This window comes from Tarenaya hassleriana, unplaced genomic scaffold, assembly GCF_000463585.1.
Source record: "Tarenaya hassleriana unplaced genomic scaffold, ASM46358v1 Cleome35, whole genome shotgun sequence".
In the NCBI taxonomy this organism is placed as follows: Eukaryota; Viridiplantae; Streptophyta; class Magnoliopsida; order Brassicales; family Cleomaceae; genus Tarenaya; species Tarenaya hassleriana.
This window is the reverse complement of record NW_010966617.1, coordinates 1,142,995-1,160,835: the sequence shown is the minus strand read 5'-3', so window position 1 is coordinate 1,160,835 and position 17,841 is coordinate 1,142,995. Positions and strand designations below refer to the sequence as shown.

Below are 17,841 nucleotides of genomic sequence, written 5' to 3'. Positions count from 1 at the left end.
TAGGGAAACCGATTAAGAAAGATACTTGGCTTATAGGCTGTAGTGGTGTACCAAACCCTTTTGTACAATCATTGTCAGATTCTTCTATAACAGTCTTAATCTGCTTAGGTTTCCAACGCAAGATTTTAGGTTAAACTGAATTCTCCTATTTGTCCCTGGTCCCACCATGCTTACACTTTAAAGCTCCCTCCAAATCCCAATAACTGATATAAAACAGGCTTATATCTACAGGAATGGAACACACAAGATCAGAAGGATCATAATCTCCTAACTCCTTATTCTCTCATTTCTCTAACCAAAAGAAAGATACTTTCGATTCTTCTTGTCTGCCTTAGATAAGAAATGCTGGGTTTAAGTACTCGTATGATGCTTTTCCTACTTGTCTGCATAGCATTACTAGCAGACGACAAATGTAAGGTTTTAGGCTTGAGAGGTAAAGAGCTTTTCCTTGGACAAAAACAAGGAGGGAGAAGAGAAATTCAGTCAGAAGAAGTTTCTGAGCTAAGGATAAACGGTTTTCCTGTCAGGCACACCCGTGAAGATCAAGGGATGCTCACGCAAAACCGACGTATTCTAGAGAAAGTCGACCGGAGTAGAATGAATGCGGAGAAGAAGCAAAAACCAAAGAAAAACTCATATGGTCAATACCAATCAAGCAAGAGACGCGTAAGAAGAGGATCAGACCCTATCCACAACAAATCCTGAAGAACCATAGTCTTTTCCTCGAGTAAGACAACAACCATACACACAAAGTGAAATATACTATAGAAATGCAGAAAAAGAAGGCATGAAAATAGCACCGACCTTGTCAAGTTGGAGGTGGATTTGTTGGTTTTTGTATTGTTTCAAGTTCAACTATACTTCTGCCCTCAGTGAGACACAGAATTTTGGCTATTGAAGCCATCAGAGGGGCAACACAACACTGTCTAATCAGACAAGATTTGTTCACAGAAGAGAACATGCTGAAGATGACACAGCTTCCTCAACAGAAGCATATGCAGCTGTTTTCAGATTATTCTTTGAAGAAGTTTTCTGTTTTGTTTGCATCAGTTCTAAGTTTCTTGACAGTTAAAGGTGTAAGTTTTGTCCTTCTGCATTCCTTCTACTCCTCCATACAATTTTCTGATGTGTATATTATATATATCAAATCTCAACGTTTTGATTAGTTACAATTTCTGAGTAAAGTCTCGCTTCCCGTCAATCCCATTTGATCAGAAGAAGAAACACCAATTTATCACAAAAACTTAAGAGTTCTTTAAGCAAATCTCTTGCTTCAGGATACCAGAATGGCTAGGGATTACCCCAAGCTCATAATCACCACTTCCACCTAAACTAATACCATCATTGGCCTCATGATCTTATGATCGCAATTCACAAATTCTCCGCCAGTAATCTTCCAAATATGTCTAAAGAACCAAATACTTAGATACAGTAACCTCAGATGTCATCAATCTATTTAGATAAAACTGACTTTAAGAGCCAAAGATTAAAGTTAAAAATGGTAATCCATTCTCACTTTTGAGTTTTCACATCAACGATTCAAATCTCTTTCCTTCTGGAGCCATCAATCCCTTTACTATGGAAAACACTATCGAATCATCCGTAAAAAAAAAAAAACCTAAAATCCAATTTGAAACAGTTCAAATCGCACAATTACCGATCTTGAGAGGGATCCTATTACAAATCGGTTGACGAAACTTCCAAGACAAAGACAGCGAAAAATGAAATGCGAAAACCGAAGAGAAACGATAACTCACAGTTCGGAATTCGCGAGATCCTCCGGAAATTAGATTGAAAAGGAAGCCGACGCCGGAAAACCCTCGGCGATCGACGCGACGGGGATAAGGTAACTGACGAGATGTTTCATTGTTGGAATACTATTGCTAAAAACGACACCGTTTTAGAAATAGTCTTGTTCATTTCTCAGCTGTAACAGCTCGGTCCATATAAGAATGGGCTGGGCTCATTGTTTTCAATATTTAGGCCTTTTTTTTTAAGGCTTGTATGACACCTCAATCTTGACATTTATTTTGTCACACACGTTATGCGGCATAACGTATTTAATGGACCGACCCTAGGCCCATTCAAAATTATTTGGGCCTCAGGCCCGTTATGTTTATAATGGACCATTTTGGCCCATATATCGATCTCGCCTATTATCTCAAAGGTCGAAGCCCTAACACGAATAATTAAATAAATGAAGAGTAAACAAATAGAATAAAGGAAAGAAGAACGACGTGACGTCACAGAAGAAGAACATAACAATATCAATATCTCCATTAATTTTTTGTATACAATAACTTTATATTTTACGAGTATGATTTGTAGGTAAAACCTATCACCACCTTCTATTAAATTTTGTTGTGATGAATTTGCGAAACGGTTAACAAATGTATTAGTTAAGTAATTACTATAACTACTATATACGTAAGCGTATTAATTAACAGAATTCGAAAAATTTTAACGAAAATAATGATTATGTATATAATTACTTAATTTTAATAATTCATGTAAATATTTTGGAAATTTCGAATTTAAATATAGTTTTTTATTAAATTAAAAATATACGTATAAAAATATCACAATTGGCTAAATCCGTCTAAAAAAATATCATTTTTCTTATTTGTAACGAAATGAGAAAAAAATAATATAGTTATAGTTTGGTTGTAAAACAGTTCTGTCTTGAGATCTACCTGAATGTACATTCCATTTGATTAGATTAATCTTTATTTAAATATTATAAATTTAATAATATAAAGTTAACGAAGTTTGTAGAAGGAATGCCAATGGATAGGCATGCATGTGAACCCTAGAAGACGGAACCCCACCACTTGGTCATTATAATTTGTCCCATATAATATATAATCATCGAGATTTTAAAAACGTGTGTATATATATATATATATATATAGTGCAGGAAATGTAAATTTTGTTGTAATCGATTGTTTTGAACTTACATTTAAAACAATTCCGAAATGTTTTAAAACATCATCTATTTTGATGCTATCATGATAACGAATATTTTTGTATATATAAACCAACAAGGCGAACTACCGCGTGATTAGATTTTTTATATCGGCTTCGACTTTACTATATGTTTTCTTTATTTTCTTTTTTGGTTGCCAAATTGGGGGATGCGCGTGCCCTTTTGATCACTTGACAAGATCTTCAAGACAGTATTCTAAATCCTAATTTATGATGTTCTTTGACCGAATTCTAGATTTGTAATCTTTTTTTTTTCAACGGAGTAGATTTTAATGACTAAATATTAAAATAACACACACAACATAGGTTTGGCCTAAAATTTTAAATCAACAGTACGAGGAAAATGTTAGATAAACTTTTTCTATTTTAGGGTGACGAAAAAAAATTTGATAAATCAACGGCCCGACTAATCAATCGTTGTCAATAAAAATAATAAAACAATATAAAAAATTAAAGATGAAAATGTGTGGTCAACTATCTTTATGAAATGCCGGTTTGGTTAAGATCTAATGAAGCGTAATTGGTGTCTAATCCTGTGATAAACGACAAAATAAAAAAAAAACAATGTATCACATCTAATTATACGTTATCTCCACGCAACGCAAAGGAATATGTTTTTGCAATGGTGATGTGATTCGATATACATATACATATATATATATATATAGCTAGGGGTGTCAAAACGAGCCCGGCTCGCGAGCTGGCTCGTGGCTCGCTAGAAAACGAGCGATCTGAGCCGTAATTTTTTCAGCTCATTAAAAAACGAGCCTAACGAGCCAGAGCTCATTGAACACGTGTTCAATGAGCCTGGCTCGGCGAGTTGGCGAGCTGCTCAACGAGCTGGTATTTTTTTAAAAATATATTAAATTTATATAAAAAAAACTCTAATATAATTTTATATTAATTTTTTTCATATTATTTATATGATATTATAAATATACTAATTATTATGATGGTGATAATTAAAAATATTAAATGGTATTGGTGTTTTATTAAATTTTTATGTATTTATTTAAATTTATAATTATATTTAAAATAAATATAAATAAAAAATATTATATATCCTTGGCTCAACGAGCCGGCTCGTTCAGATCGGAAAACTGGCGAGCGATCTGAGCCGAGATTTTTCTAGCTCGTTAGAAAACGAGCCTAACGAGCTGAGCCCAAAACGATCCGAGCCAAATGAGCCGAACCCAAAATGATCCGAGCTGGCTCGTTTGACACCCCTATATATAGCCCGTAATTGCGGCGGATCATAACCTAATTTAAAACATATATTATTAATTTCACTAACAAAAAAATATGAATAAACTCATCAAATGCGTCCGTTAAGTGGTGTCAATCGGATCGGTCCACCCGATGCCACATGAACCCGTATTCTATCCAAAGATACCAAATTAGGGTTCGAGCCGACCTGAATTTTTTGGATCAAACATACTAAGTCTGAAACTCAACTCTATAGAAATCAGATTCGGATTGGATCCGACCGAACCACTTAATATATATATACAATTTTTTTACGTATTCGTGTCTATATTTTTAAGAACCCGCTATTTTTTGGGTAGATTCGGATCAGATTTTCGGGTTGCGCACCCAAATTGACACCCTCATCGGTTTTAAAAAAATGGTATAACGAAGACATGTCCGAGAATCGGTAGTCACTTCGGGCGACGTCTTCACATTCTGTAAAACCAAGAGAATCCCATTCTCATCTTAAAAGATACACACACAAAATCCGGGTTGGTTTTACATAATCAATTTATTCCGATATAGTTTATAACATATTTTCCGTGTTTTTTAACGTGAAAATAGGTAAATATATATTTTGCCCTATCAGATTATTGTAAAATCGACAATCGCACGAGTCAATAGTGGTCTCAACGAGCTAATTCGAATTTACACACACACATATATATATATATATATATATATATATATATATACATCTACACTTCCCTTAAAATAAATAAAAAGCTAAACGACTTTAGCAAAAAGAAACTGATACGTACATATATATGTGTGTATATCATAAGATAAATTTGTGGTGGAAATGATTGGGCGTATGAAAAGCAAGATTCTTTATTGGATACACATGTGAATAGTTTGGGAACCATATCTAAACAAAAGATCGCAAAGCAAAATGCAAACAAATCACAAATTGCGGCGCTTAAACGACAAGAGGACGGTGGCGATCGAGATTTGATCATTAAGAGAAGTGGTTAAGGAATTAAGACATGACAATTAATTTTTTTTTATATGTCTAATTTCAGAAAATATAGAACGAAACAAGTTTGGTCATTCCCACTAAATCTCTCTCTCTTTTCATTTATTTCACTGTTGACGTTGAATTGTTTTTTTTTCAAGTGTTTCGACGAAACAAGTATTGCCAAGGGTAGTTTCGGAATTTTCTTACAATTTTGGACCCGTAAGAACAGGTCAAATATTATTTTTTTCCCAATACACAAAAGAAAGTTAAGGCCTAACATTTCTTTAATAATAATAATAATAATAATAATAATAATAATAGTAATAATAGTAATAATTTATGTGGCACTCCTTTTTTTTATATATATTTTGTTAGGTGAAAGCCCTAAGTTGTAGGTTATTCGGAGCATATATGAATTATTAGACAGATGATCGTGATATAATATATATATATATATATTTTGGTGAAATCGTGATATAATATATGATTCAAACTATATATAAAACGCTAGTTTAACGAATACCTCATAACCATCTAGGGACAAAAAAATCATAGGAAATAACACTGTGAACTGTGTGTATGGAAATTCGGATGATAAAGAGATACTATTATAACATTATGTGCAAATTGATTCAATGCATGAAACGGGAACACAATTAAAAGTTGGCTATTTAATATATGCGAGAATATAAAATATCGATCGATGTTTAATTATATATTCTTACGAAATTACGTATTGAATTTGCTCATAAACTTTATATATAAACATATAGATATATATATATAGACATCAGCATCGAGTACTCCTCACGTGTCTTGGAGAATAGTGGTTTCTATTCTAATTTTGGATATGTGGATTTGATATTTCACGAGACTTTGGAGCAAAAAAATTCGACTTTATATATATATATACAAATATATGTTTAGCCTATTTAATAAGATTCACTTGGTTCAAACCCAAACGTGGGTAGGTGCATTCACATGAACTTTCCCAGTCCTCTGGGAGATGTAGTCGGACCAAAGGTCCGGTGAACTTCCGGATTATCAAAAAAAAAAAAAAAATAATCATGAACCGACCTATTGGAAGTCCGGAAGAATAATCGACCGTTAAAAACAAAACTCAATCTCGCGTAAGGTAAAAACCGACTAAAACACAAACAAAGGTATCAGAAAGATAAAATTATAAAAATTACGGGGCATAAACGTGAACTTTTTACAGTATCCAACTGTAAGATGTACAGAAGAATATCAATTTGCATGGCAGCTGTTGTCCCTCAGTACGATGCATGAAATGGGCATTTGCCACGTGTACACTCGGACTCTCCCAATGGTTCCCGCGCCAACTAATACTCGCGAATATATTCCTCGGCCAATTAAATAGATTAAAGATAATATATATATTTTTTCACATTCGCATGATTTCTGGTTTTTACCCATTAGTTTTACTCCACGCGCAAGTTACCCCATGGTGAAACGCAAACACACACACAGTGTAAAAAATGTCTTGTAAAATCATTGAAATATCTAAAAAAAAAAGCATGCCGAGTTGCGACTTGACATAAATATATATATATATATATATATATATATAGTTTTTACACATTAAATTTCCAATTCATTTCTCATACCAAATGATTATAAAGTGTATGGAGAGCTAAGGGTAAAACATTCAATAATTTCATGTTTCACTCGAACGATATAAAGTAAAAAAAAAATAAAGAAAGAAAAAGGCTGTTGTAGTTTTTTTTTCATCAGTCGATGCATTGGTCCTCATTTCTTCCGTATTTTCTGTTTTGCTTTTTTATATTTTGGACGTTTGTGAGTGGGAATTAATTTCAATTTCAAATCGTTATTACATTTCATCACTATCATGTTCTTTAGCCAAATAATTACATCATCATCATCACATGCCACTGCCTAGACACCAAACCAATTAACTAATAACAAATATTGCATGGAAAATAATAAAAATATATATTTTGACCTAATCTATGGTTTTCCACATTGTTAAGAAAGGCGTAGGGCACTATTATAAAAAGGGAGATAGACTCGGCAACCATTTTGCACCACCAAAACAAAACCCTAACGAAAAAAAAAAATGGGTTGCTCCTTCAAAGAGTGTCTGAGAAACCCCCCCCGCCGTCGACGGTTGCGGCGAGTTCATGGCTTCTCCGGCGGCGAAAGAAACCGATCCTTCGTCTCTCCTCTGCGTCGCCTGCGGCTGCCACCGCAATTTCCACCGCCGGTACAATCCCTCCGAGTTCCTCTTCACCACCCCCACACCCTCGCCGGAAAACCACGCTCCTCCTCCGCCGTCGTCTCCGCCGCCGACGTACGTCGCATCCCCCGTTCCTCGTTCCTTTTACGCTTCTGGTCCACACATGCTCTACAACTTCAGCAGCGGCGGCGTCTTACGCCGGCCGCCGGATTTTAATATGAACGACGAAGTAAAGATTCAGGCGGTGGCCGTCCGGTCTGAGAACAGTGGGCTTCGGACAGGACAGGTGAAGCGATCGAGGACGAAGTTTACGGAAGAACAGAAGGAGAAGATGCGAGTTTTCGCGGAGGAGAGTGATTGGATGATAAGAAGCTGCGACGAGACAACGTTGGATGATTTCTGTCGGAAATCTGGGATCAGTAGAAATGTCCTTAAGGTTTGGTTCCACAACAATAAGTACAAGTTTCGGGGTCATCGCATTTCTGATCTCAATGGCGGCTCCGACAACGTTGGAGCTCATGTCTCCGGAGATGGGTCGTCGGCTTCTTGAACAAATGCAAAAAAAAAATCCATGAAAAAAAGTTTGATCAAGTTCTTAATTAGTATAGTTTTCATGAAAAAAAAGATCCAAAAACTCGACTCGTGTGATATTATTAGGAGGCCGTAATTATTAATGGGCGAGTTTGTTCTAATCCAAGTTTCTAACGTGTTTAATCGGTTTGTCAGCTTTTAATTAAGAGTTCCAATTTATGCATGAAGACGTATTATATATATATTATGGCGATTTACTTTTCATTTGAACTTAAAATATGGTGATTAGTGAAATAATAACTAGATCTTCATCGACTGTATTTTATTTTTAAATGCTGTATGTGTTGTTAATATTATCTTCTGTTGTCTTTCTTGGAAATAATCATCTCCTGAACTTTTAAGGCAAGTAGTCAAGTAGGTTTTGTTTAATATTATACGTGGCAACGAAGACTGCTGCAGGGTTATGACATGGCGTTAAGTTATTGGCTGGATTTGGGCGGCATTTTCATTGTTCATATTATTATTATTATAATTAATGATAAGCATCGACCAACAGCATTCTCTTTATTCTAATTAAGGATAATTCAATGTTTTGATTGATTCAAACTTTCCGTAAAGCTTTTGGCTCTCCATCACCACTTCTAATAGATTGAAGATTCTTTTTCCATAATTTAATCCCTTTATACGAATTGACTGTTCTACAAAAATCTCGTTTTTGATATCAAATAATAATAATAATAATAATAATACAGAATTTGGAAGAAAAAGACACGATAATAATCAATTTTACAATGTAAATTAAAATAAAAAAATTACCATGTAAAGAAAAAAATAAACAAACATGGGCCTCTTGAGTAAAGCATATGGACTTTATTAAACCGAAATGACAAAGCCCAATAATTCTTAGGCTTTTCTCTCGGCCTGATACTGAGCAAAAACTTACTAGTTTTTTTTATAACGGTAAATGTAAAAAAACTTACTAGTTACTAATACTATACGTGTAAAATGTTAAATTGTTAAATCGTTAAAAACAAAATATAAAAAAAAAAGTTTAACTTTCAACCCGAGTTTACTGTAAATAAAATTCATTCTTGTATAATCCTAACATTTGGAGACCATCGTATAAAAAATAAAAACACATTGCCATTAGTTTTAAATGCCATTTTATCAATTATTTTTTGCTTTTTTTCTTTATTAATTTCACTCCCAATGAAAAGGTTAGACCCTAAAAGAAATAAAAAAAAAAAACGATCCATTAATGCTGTGGGTCTTCTTCCGTAATAATAGTACAATCGAATTGAAGAGGGTGGACACATCAGCACCATCATGGACCGTCCATTAGGGCCACGTGTAATAATAAATAAAAATATTCCGAATGATACGTTGAAAACGAAACGAAATAAAATCATAACGGACCTCTTCTCACATTGAAGTCAACTACCAAATTTAATTGGATTATAATTACGCATTTTTTAGACCGTTAAGTAAGATTTTCTGATCAGTTGGTACGTATTCGGGGTAATAATAATAAACTCCTTCCATGCATCATCATCTCCTCCTTTTTCTACGAATACAAACAAAAACAAATTTAAATAAATATTAAAAACAAATTAATTACATTTAAGTAAAAAAGAAAAAGGGGAACGAGAATCCAGACAAAGCTAGATGGTTTGACTCTTCATTTCCTAGGTTCAACATCGGTTCTCCTCCCAAGACATGGCCCCAAAATAAATAATAAAATAAAAATAAAAATAAAAATATTATTATTATTATTATTAATAAATTTGAATACTTTTGAATTGAATATTTAAGATAAAAACTAAGCTCGTGGAGGAAAAATTGCAAATGGGACAATGTGTGCGTGTGTGTAATGTATATATAGGTGATTGTAGTGTATTGATGAGATATTTTCTGGTCCACAAATGTCGCACCAGATGCCAAAAACCCTATTCCATTAATTTCCCTTTTTATTCGTTTTCTTCTGAATTCAGCGGCTTCTCCACTTCCTCTACCCGAATTCTGCGTCTGCAACAGTTTGAGATTAGTGGGAAAATGATGTGTTTTTTCCCGGGAAAATCATGCACCCAGAAGAGAGAGAGAGAAAAAAGACAGAAACTTTAACCCAGTGATGGCGCGGAACTAAACGAGATGGGCGCCGCAAGAAAATTCCTCACGAGGACGACGGAGTCTTACTTCGATTTCTCCGATAAAGGTGGTCGTTTGAGGCAGTTTTTGTACGGAAACATTTTCCCTGTTCTCGATGGCTTCTGGGTTTCCGTCACTAAGCTCCTGTTCTTCCTTGTCGGGTCGGTCATCTCGTCTGTTTTCAGGTATTTGCTTGTTTGGTTTCGGCAACTTCGCTCATTGTGTCTGTCCGTTTCCCTGCTTTTATGTTAATGGGCTTGTTTCCGACTTTGGCCAGAGTTCGTTCGGACAGAGGGAACAGCTTGGTTGTGTCCGAGGAAGAAAGTCCGAGCTTTTCCTCTGATTACAGAGGACACGACCTTGACGGATCAGAGGGAGATTTTCCCGAGAAAGAAGATCATGCTGTGAAAAAGGATGAGACTTTAGATTTCCCGGAAAGTTCTCTGGTTTCAGTCAGCAGGAGATACGAGTTTCTCTCCGACAACAGTGTCATCAGCGGTTTTATAGAAGAACCTAAAGCCGTAAGCTTTGTCGTTCATGGCGTCTTCCTCGGATCAGACGAATCTAAAGGGCATGCTGTTCATGAGAAACCAGAGGATTTTTCGGATCTTCAAGAGAAACCCAAAACTGTAAGCTTTGATTTTCATGATCTGTACCTCAGTTCAGACAAATCTGAAGAGCTTACTGTCCGTGAGAAACCGGAGGATTTTTTGGATGAACAGGTGCGGGAAGATTCGATCGAGAGCCGCATCCTTGAGAAAATGTGGGAGAAATCTGATGATTCAAGTGAAAGCTGTTTCGCCTTAGAAAATAAGTTGGAGAGTTCCGATGATTTCCTTACGGAACACGTGAAGAAGGGGATGGTAGTTTGTGAGCTCATTAGTTGTGGTGCTGATGTAAAGGCAGAAGTGGTTCACGAGAACTGTGTTGGTGACGGAGAAGAAGTTAGGGAGACAACAACAGAAGAAAGCTTGTCGGAAGATGATGATTTCATAGAGCTAAGACCAGGATCGGAGATTTTAGACATTGTTGATGAAGAAGATCTCATCCAGAGGGAAGAATTCAGCATGAGTTTTGAGGAAAATGAAGATTGTTATAACTTCGATGATGATTCAGATGATGATGATGAACACAATGATGCGATCGAAAGATTGAAAACCGAGCTGAGAAGCGCGAGAACAGGAGGATTGGCCACCATTCTCGAAGAATCAGAAGCTCCATTCGAAGAACCGAAACCGCTCAAGATCGATGCAAAGTTTGAGCTCAAAGACAGAATGGCCGAAATTCAGAAGGTGTACAGAAGCTACGTTGCTAAAATGCGCAAACTCGATGTCTTGGATTCTCAGACAATGCATTCGATCAGTAAGTGGTTTATCCTACATATCCAAATTTCAGATGTTCTTGCAACATCTGCCTGCAGAATTTGCTGAAGAACAAAACATCTAATGTTTTTTCGGGGTTAAAAGTCAAGACCTTTTATCATTGTTTTACCAATTTCAATTTCTCATCAATACCCTTTTGATTTTTATTGCTGAAGGATGTCTCTTTTCAGAAGATTACTCATATTGCAATTGTGGGTCACTTCAAGATTTTTTCTGTGGCATGTCCATTACAGTAAAAAAAAAACATCATTTTCAGATGATTCATGTGTTCTTATGGAGTGTAATGATCTTGGAGGCAAGAAAGTTGAATGACTTTTGTTCATGTTTTTTCATTTCTGGTCCGGTTGCAGGTCTGATTAAGCTAAAAGATTCAACTCAGCCAAGTAGCCGTATCAAAGATTCCTCCTTTCCGGCGGCTAAATCGCCGCTAAGGCAGAATCTATGGCCATTCAAGAAACAGCAACTCGAACGTGATCCAGTGGAGAGACTCGTAAAAGACGTGAGCCGAGACTTTGAGACAGTGTATGTAGGGCATCTTTGCCTGTCCTGGGAGATACTCCATTGGCAATACCTGAAAGTAGTGGAGTTTGAGCAGCATGATCCTAAAGGAACTCGTCAGTATAATCTCGTTGCCGGAGAATTTCAGCTGTTTCAAGTTCTAATGCAACGGTTCTTGGAGAACGAGCCCTTTCGGAGCTGCCCCAGGACCGAAAACTACTTGAAGAGCCGTCGATGTTTTCATAATTTCCTTCAGGTTCCCCTCGTAAGAGGTAATCATCATTCAGAAATCTTTACGTATCTCGACACTTTCGCTAGATATATAGCGTGCTGAAAGATTTTTGCCCGTTGCAACTGTTGCAGACGATCGTTCCTCCTCGAAGACTAGCAGATGCAGAAACGAAGGGGCATTCGCTATAACTATAGAAATGCTGAGAGAGATCATTCGAGAATCCATTCGAGTTTTCTGGGAATTCATTTGTGCGGACAAACACGAAATATCCAGTTCGATCTTGAAGGTTTCTCACCATACCCAAGTCTCTCCTCAAGATCCCCTAGACCTTGAGCTCTTGACAGATATCAGAACAAATCTCCAAAAGGTTTTTCCTTCTTTCTGCTCTTCCTTTCACCATTTTCTTGTTTGGAAGCTACAATGCTTACACTGTCTCTCTGCCTCTTGGACTCGGGTTTTTTCGCAGAAGGAGAAGAGGCTAAAGGAAATGGTAAGAAGCCAAGGCTGCATAGTCAAGAAGATGAAGAACCTGCCATTGAAGGATGAGCTTCTTCTGATAACTCAAGTGGAACTTAAGCTGGTTTCAAGAGTGACAAACATGTCGAAGCTGAAGACAGATCAATTGGTTTGGTGTGAAGAGAAACTGAACAAGATCAGCTTCAGTGGTCGGAGGATTCAACTGGAACCTTCATTCTCGTTGTTCCCTTGTTAGATCCGAATCACTCCTACTTTGTTACCGTTGGTCTTGAAGCTGATAGATACGAGTTTTAAAAAATTGGGAAGCTTCTGATTCAGGAAGAGGGTTTTAGAGATTCCTGAGAGAGTACGTGTATGATGTATGGTTTACTTGACAAATTCAATGCCTATGGATGCTCGCCTCCCATATTTTTCATCATTAAATATAAATTTTGTTAGATTAATAATCTGGAAGAACATGAAGAAAAGCTTCTCAAAAGAATGTGTATTTCGGTTCGGTTCTTCGGAATCGAATCGAACCGAACCGAAAAATACGATATTTTTTTTTACTCGAATCGTTCTAAATTTCTTAACGATACTATTTTTAGAAAACCGAATTTTCCAGAACTGGAACCAAACCAAACCGAATTTTAAAAATCCTGAAAAACCAAATTTTTTTAAAAGAAATCTATCTTTTAAAAAAAACCGAAATCGAATCATATCGAACCGAATATAATATAAAAACCATTGGTACCTATTTTTATAAAAATCGAAAAAATCGAATCGATATATTTCTATCACGAATCCGAACCGATTACGGAGACGGCCGATATACATAGAGAGGAAGAAGAAAAAGTATATGGGTCGTTTTCTAATGGATTGTGAGAATGAAGTGAAAAAGAATAATGGGCCTTTATCTAAGCCCATAAGAGAAAAAGGGAACGAATCTGAGCCGTTGGATCTAGGGCTCAGGGTTTTGTGAAGAACCTTTTATAGGTTTTTGAAAGCTTTTCCTCGAGTCGTCGTCTCCGCTACGGCTGTTGGGAAGAAGAAACCCTAGACGAAGAGCAGCGAAAAATGGTGCAGCGGCTTGTTTACCGTACGCGGCATAGCTATGCCACTAAATCGAACCAGCACCGTGTCGTCAAAACCCCAGGTCCGCTCACTACATCTATCGCTCTATATGTGTTTGTGTATGTGATTCTGTGTATATATTTTTTAGTGTTGATTGTTGATTGTTGATTGTTGATTGTTGATTTTGGTGGTTTGCAGGAGGGAAGCTGGTATATCAAACCACGAAGAAGAGGGCCAGTGGTCCGAAATGTCCTGTCACGGGCAAGCGGATTCAGGGTGTAAGTCTTCTGATTTTGAAATGTGATTTTGTTTTGTTTATGTTCTTGGATTTTTTTCAAGGTTTCGAATGTTGGGGAGACAGGGATGTATATGTATTGATCTGGACAATGCTGAGATCTTGTTGAATCTGCTTGCTTTGTTATTTATTGCTCTAGATTCTGTACGAAGTCTAGGAATTGTCGGCGAAGATTGTTCTTAGAAACCTTGTTCGATTAATTTTCGTTGTGCATATCAATGTAATTCTGCTAGGGGGTTTTCTTTGGAAAATTGTAATGATTGCTTAGATTTTCATTTGGAAAGCCATTATCTTTCATGTATTTCCCTTACTGTTTGGCAGTATCCTTGCTCTTTTAGGTTATGGATTTGAATATTGGTTAAAAAAAATGCATATTGGTCATTATCACAGGCGTGTAATGCAATATATTTACTTGAATCGCAATGGCTGTTACTAAACATGTATGAATATCAAGGTCTAAACTCGGCTGACCAAGCTGTTTCAACTGTCCTTGTCTGAACACGCTACGCTGTCTAAATGTCTGTTATGGACGAGTTTATTTGTCGCCGATGTTCCTGTCTCCATTATGGTTCTATTCTTGTGCTTATTGACGGTCTTGTGCTGATCAGATGGACCTCCATCAGCACGTAACATAATCATAAGCTACATTTATGTGCCATCTCGTCTTTCAAGTTTTCCCTTTCGATACTTAAGGGATTGCTATCGATCCGTGGCATAAACTATCATTGTTCTAAATAAAAACTTTGCATTCGTTTTGTTTCTAGGGCAGTTTGTATATATATCATTGTCGCCCTATATACCCTGAATATTATTAACATACTCTTGACTATGTTGTTTCTTTAGATCCCACACCTTAGACCTGCTGAATACAAGAGATCCAGATTGTCTAGAAACAGAAGGACCGTAAACCGTGCATATGGAGGAGTCTTGTCTGGTTCTGCTGTAAGGGAAAGGTTTGTTCTCGAGCTTTTACTCTTCATTTTCTCTCTTTCTTTCCCCGAACTCGAGGATATGTTCAACTCATTGGCTTTCTTTCGGTTGCATTTCGTCCCAAAGGATCATCCGGGCTTTCCTCGTTGAAGAGCAGAAAATCGTGAAGAAGGTGCTGAAGCTCCAAAAGGCCAAGGAGAAGCTAGCTGCCAAGAGCTAAGTCGTTCGCCTACACCAAATAATCTGTCTTTATTATGGTTCTGTTCTAATGGTTAGGACTTCCTCAGTTGTGGGAGCTTGTACTCATCCAATTTTTATGCTTTGTATTGTTTTTTCTTTTTTGGATCTGACTCTGTCGACAATTAACTCTACTTCAGTTTTGTTTTCGTTTAAATGTCTGAATTTCCATTCAACGTTGAATTCTGACTTCTATATCATCTAGTAGTTAGGTTTATATTTACATTTTTTTAACCTTTTCGAGTAGAAAAATGAAGGGCAATTTTTTAACAGCGAGGCAAACCGAGTTGAACCGATTCAAATTTGATCCGGTTTTAGTTTGGCTTCGGACATTACCATAGCCAGGTGTGCGACCCGGGTCGGGTCCGGATTAGTCAGGGTTAAGCTCCGGATACCGGGCGGACAACCAAAAAACATGTATTTTCTTGCATTCAGAAAGGAAAACCTCCTACAGTGAAAAAATAGGGAACATTGCTCTCGCAAATTTAAGAGACATAATCTAATTAAGAATTTTTTTTTTAAAAAAAAAAAACCGGTCCCTTGGAAAAAGAAACATTTGGCCAAGAGTGTCACAAACACATAAAATATCTAACCAAACAACTGTCTAAGTAAAGCATCTGGTTATGGTAGAGAAACAAGGAGGAAATTCGCCATTAATGGCTGACAGTGAAGGATAACTGCCCTCAAGCAACATGTTCCGCTTCAGATCTTGATGATGATCATCCATTTCAAAGCCGCCACCCATATACCGAAACGTCTCGAACTGTTGTTCTTCGTGGTTTCCTCTCATGTTCCTCTTCGTACGGACATTTTCTTCGAATCCATTCTCATGGTGTTCATGCGGGAAACTCACCAGGGCAGGACACTGTTCTTGAGCTGCTACAGCTGATCCAAAGCCGATGTCTCGATCCATACGGTCTGTAAATTCTCCCAAAACCGACGAATCTGGCGACACGTTCAATAGCAAGGACGATATATCGTTCGAGGTCAACTTCTGAAACTGTGACTGCGTTTCTTGTGAAGCAAGTAAGAGGTTCGGGTCGGGAAACGGAACCGAGCTGATGACGTTGCCGGGTCTGTCGTAGGAAGTGAAACCCAAGTAAGATAAGGGATTGGAAATGGTGGCAGTGAGAGGAGTTCTACTACAGTCGGTCGCGTTTTTGTCATCAGAATATGGGATTTGATGAAAGTGGACATAAGCACTGGTTTTGAGGATCTTGTCTGAACAAGATCGAGTTGAGTTTGGTGTTTGGAAGGTTGTTTCTGGTGGTAACGAGGAAACAAACGAGTGAGATAGAGCTCTTTTTAGAGCCGTTGGATTTGTCTTCTTGAATATTCTGCATATAGCCCATGAATCCTGCAAAAAAAAAAAATCATATTAAACTTTATTCAAATAAAACCTAACCATTAAAAAAAAAAGACCACTAGTCAACCTTGGTGTCAAATAATTGTTTTTATACCGGACAATACCCTAAAAAGTCACTAACTTACAAAAACAAAATTCATTTTAAATCAGAAATTTTGTAATTTCTATATAAAATCATAAATCTTGCCATATTCCCACAAATTTATTAATTTTATGAAAATTTTAATTTCCATATAAAATTATAACCCTTATGGATTTTACGGGAATATAACAAGATTAATAAAATTCATAATCTTATATGAAAGTAACAAAGTCAATGATTTCATATTGATTTTTTTTAAAAAAAATCGTAATTTTTTAGTTTATTTTTCTTAAAATAATATCCAAAGTATTTTCATTTGTAACCCTGTTGGATTCAAGTTTAACCTATCAAATCTCATATATATATATATATATATATATATATATATATATGTCACTCTTATTCTACATTTCCAAACAAAATGAGATTAAAATTTATTAATCAAGAAAAATAGTAAAAAAAAAAAAAGAAAAAGAAAAGAATTGCTTACGTTGGGAGAGAGAGCGTTCTCGAAGAGCCTCTTAGGAGGAGGAGAAGCATTGTCGGAAAGAGAAGGCAGGCGAAACTCATGCATCATCCAATCCGTCTTGGCGCCTTTGGCGGCTCTTCCTCTGTAAAACACTAAAGATTTCTTCAGCCCGATGCATCTGCTTCCGTCCGACGAGTAGATGGGACGGTCGGTCCCCGTCGCTTTCCAGAATCCGGCTCCCGTTACACGGTTCGGCCTTGCGCTGTTCCTGTACTTCCTGTCCCTCGGACAGTAGAAATACCACTCCTTCTCCCCCGCCATCGCAAACTCTGTATACGTACGGTCCAGATATGAAAAAACAATCATTACATCTATATATTCGAAAATGGAATCTTTAAAAAGGTATTATATATATGCTTCCTATGAGTTCAACTATTCGTCTTTTGAGTAAAAACAAATCGTTAGGGCTATAATATGAAATCGATCGTACTTGGAAGATCCCATGGATCGTATTTGTAGATATCGAGTTGTCTGATGAGCTCGACGGATAAAGGTCGTTGTTGAACCTTCCGCCTCAGGTAGAAGCTCACGAGCTCTTCGTCAGTCGGATGAAACCTAAACCCCGGTAGCATCATCTCCTCCATCTTCTCACCCTCTCCTTTGTTCTTGTCTCCCATTTCGAGCAATCTCTTAAGGGTTTTACTTATGATATTATCGTGAAAACCCTAGTAGATC

At 36.7% G+C, this 17,841-nt stretch overlaps 5 protein-coding genes and 1 long non-coding RNA gene across 9 annotated transcripts in view; 4 read left to right on the top strand and 2 right to left on the bottom strand.

The window, feature by feature from the left end:
• The window catches only part of LOC104822127, a 4,497-nt gene extending 2,631 nt beyond the window's left edge, over positions 1–1,866 (bottom strand). For all 3 annotated transcript variants that reach the window (XR_773140.1, XR_773142.1, XR_773141.1), the window contains exon 1: positions 1,758–1,866. This is a non-coding gene — a long non-coding RNA (uncharacterized LOC104822127). The remainder of the gene's footprint in view (positions 1–1,757) is intronic.
• Positions 9–1,751, top strand: LOC104822126 (CLAVATA3/ESR (CLE)-related protein 45). The gene has a single exon (XM_010553245.1). It carries the CDS (start codon positions 343–345, stop codon positions 703–705), a length of 363 nt encoding a protein of 120 aa, XP_010551547.1. The 5' UTR covers positions 9–342; the 3' UTR covers positions 706–1,751.
• Positions 1,867–7,327: 5,461 nt separating the features above from the next.
• Positions 7,328–8,204, top strand: LOC104822124 (zinc-finger homeodomain protein 11). The gene has a single exon (XM_010553243.1). It carries the CDS (start codon positions 7,354–7,356, stop codon positions 7,957–7,959), a length of 606 nt encoding a protein of 201 aa, XP_010551545.1. The 5' UTR covers positions 7,328–7,353; the 3' UTR covers positions 7,960–8,204.
• A 1,637-nt stretch (positions 8,205–9,841) lies between these two features.
• On the top strand, positions 9,842–13,089 carry LOC104822123. 2 transcript variants are annotated; one of them, XM_010553241.2, is made up of 6 exons: positions 9,842–10,270; positions 10,363–10,714; positions 10,808–11,447; positions 11,818–12,237; positions 12,329–12,564; positions 12,664–13,089. In XM_010553241.2, the coding sequence occupies exons 1-6, from the start codon at positions 10,089–10,091 to the stop codon at positions 12,907–12,909; spliced, it is 2,076 nt and encodes a 691-aa protein (XP_010551543.1). In that variant the 5' UTR covers positions 9,842–10,088; the 3' UTR covers positions 12,910–13,089. The 2 variants fall into 2 exon arrangements, with proteins under 2 accessions (XP_010551543.1, XP_010551542.1); XM_010553240.2 differs by having other exon boundaries at positions 10,363–11,447.
• A 584-nt stretch (positions 13,090–13,673) lies between these two features.
• Positions 13,674–15,375, top strand: LOC104822122 (60S ribosomal protein L34-1). The gene is made up of 4 exons (XM_010553239.1): positions 13,674–13,809; positions 13,926–14,005; positions 14,866–14,975; positions 15,079–15,375. Exons 1-4 carry the CDS (start codon positions 13,731–13,733, stop codon positions 15,170–15,172), a joined length of 363 nt encoding a protein of 120 aa, XP_010551541.1. The 5' UTR covers positions 13,674–13,730; the 3' UTR covers positions 15,173–15,375.
• Positions 15,376–15,727: 352 nt separating this feature from the next.
• LOC104822120 (protein FEZ) lies at positions 15,728–17,841 on the bottom strand. Its single transcript, XM_010553238.1, has 3 exons — positions 17,597–17,841; positions 17,128–17,435; positions 15,728–16,546 (listed from the first exon to the last, which is right to left on the bottom strand). The coding sequence occupies exons 1-3, from the start codon at positions 17,781–17,783 to the stop codon at positions 15,794–15,796; spliced, it is 1,248 nt and encodes a 415-aa protein (XP_010551540.1). The 5' UTR covers positions 17,784–17,841; the 3' UTR covers positions 15,728–15,793.

Excerpts from the sequence above, each read along its gene's own strand:
- LOC104822123 (XM_010553240.2), top strand. The coding sequence starts at position 10,089 with ATGGGCGCCGCAAGAAAATTCCTCACGAGGACGACGGAGTCTTACTTC. Across the intron at positions 11,448-11,817 it reads TCAGACAATGCATTCGATCA|GTCTGATTAAGCTAAAAGAT; the intron begins GTAAGTGGTTTA and ends GTCCGGTTGCAG. Across the intron at positions 12,238-12,328 it reads TCAGGTTCCCCTCGTAAGAG|ACGATCGTTCCTCCTCGAAG; the intron begins GTAATCATCATT and ends CAACTGTTGCAG.
- LOC104822126 (XM_010553245.1), top strand. The coding sequence starts at position 343 with ATGCTGGGTTTAAGTACTCGTATGATGCTTTTCCTACTTGTCTGCATA.
- LOC104822124 (XM_010553243.1), top strand. The coding sequence starts at position 7,354 with ATGGCTTCTCCGGCGGCGAAAGAAACCGATCCTTCGTCTCTCCTCTGC.
- LOC104822120 (XM_010553238.1), bottom strand. The coding sequence starts at position 17,783 with ATGGGAGACAAGAACAAAGGAGAGGGTGAGAAGATGGAGGAGATGATG. Across the intron at positions 17,436-17,596 it reads CGATCCATGGGATCTTCCAA|AGTTTGCGATGGCGGGGGAG; the intron begins GTACGATCGATT and ends GTACGTATACAG. Across the intron at positions 16,547-17,127 it reads AGAACGCTCTCTCTCCCAAC|GATTCATGGGCTATATGCAG; the intron begins GTAAGCAATTCT and ends TTTTTTTTGCAG.
- LOC104822122 (XM_010553239.1), top strand. The coding sequence starts at position 13,731 with ATGGTGCAGCGGCTTGTTTACCGTACGCGGCATAGCTATGCCACTAAA. Across the intron at positions 14,006-14,865 it reads CGGGCAAGCGGATTCAGGGT|ATCCCACACCTTAGACCTGC; the intron begins GTAAGTCTTCTG and ends TTGTTTCTTTAG. Across the intron at positions 14,976-15,078 it reads GGTTCTGCTGTAAGGGAAAG|GATCATCCGGGCTTTCCTCG; the intron begins GTTTGTTCTCGA and ends TTCGTCCCAAAG.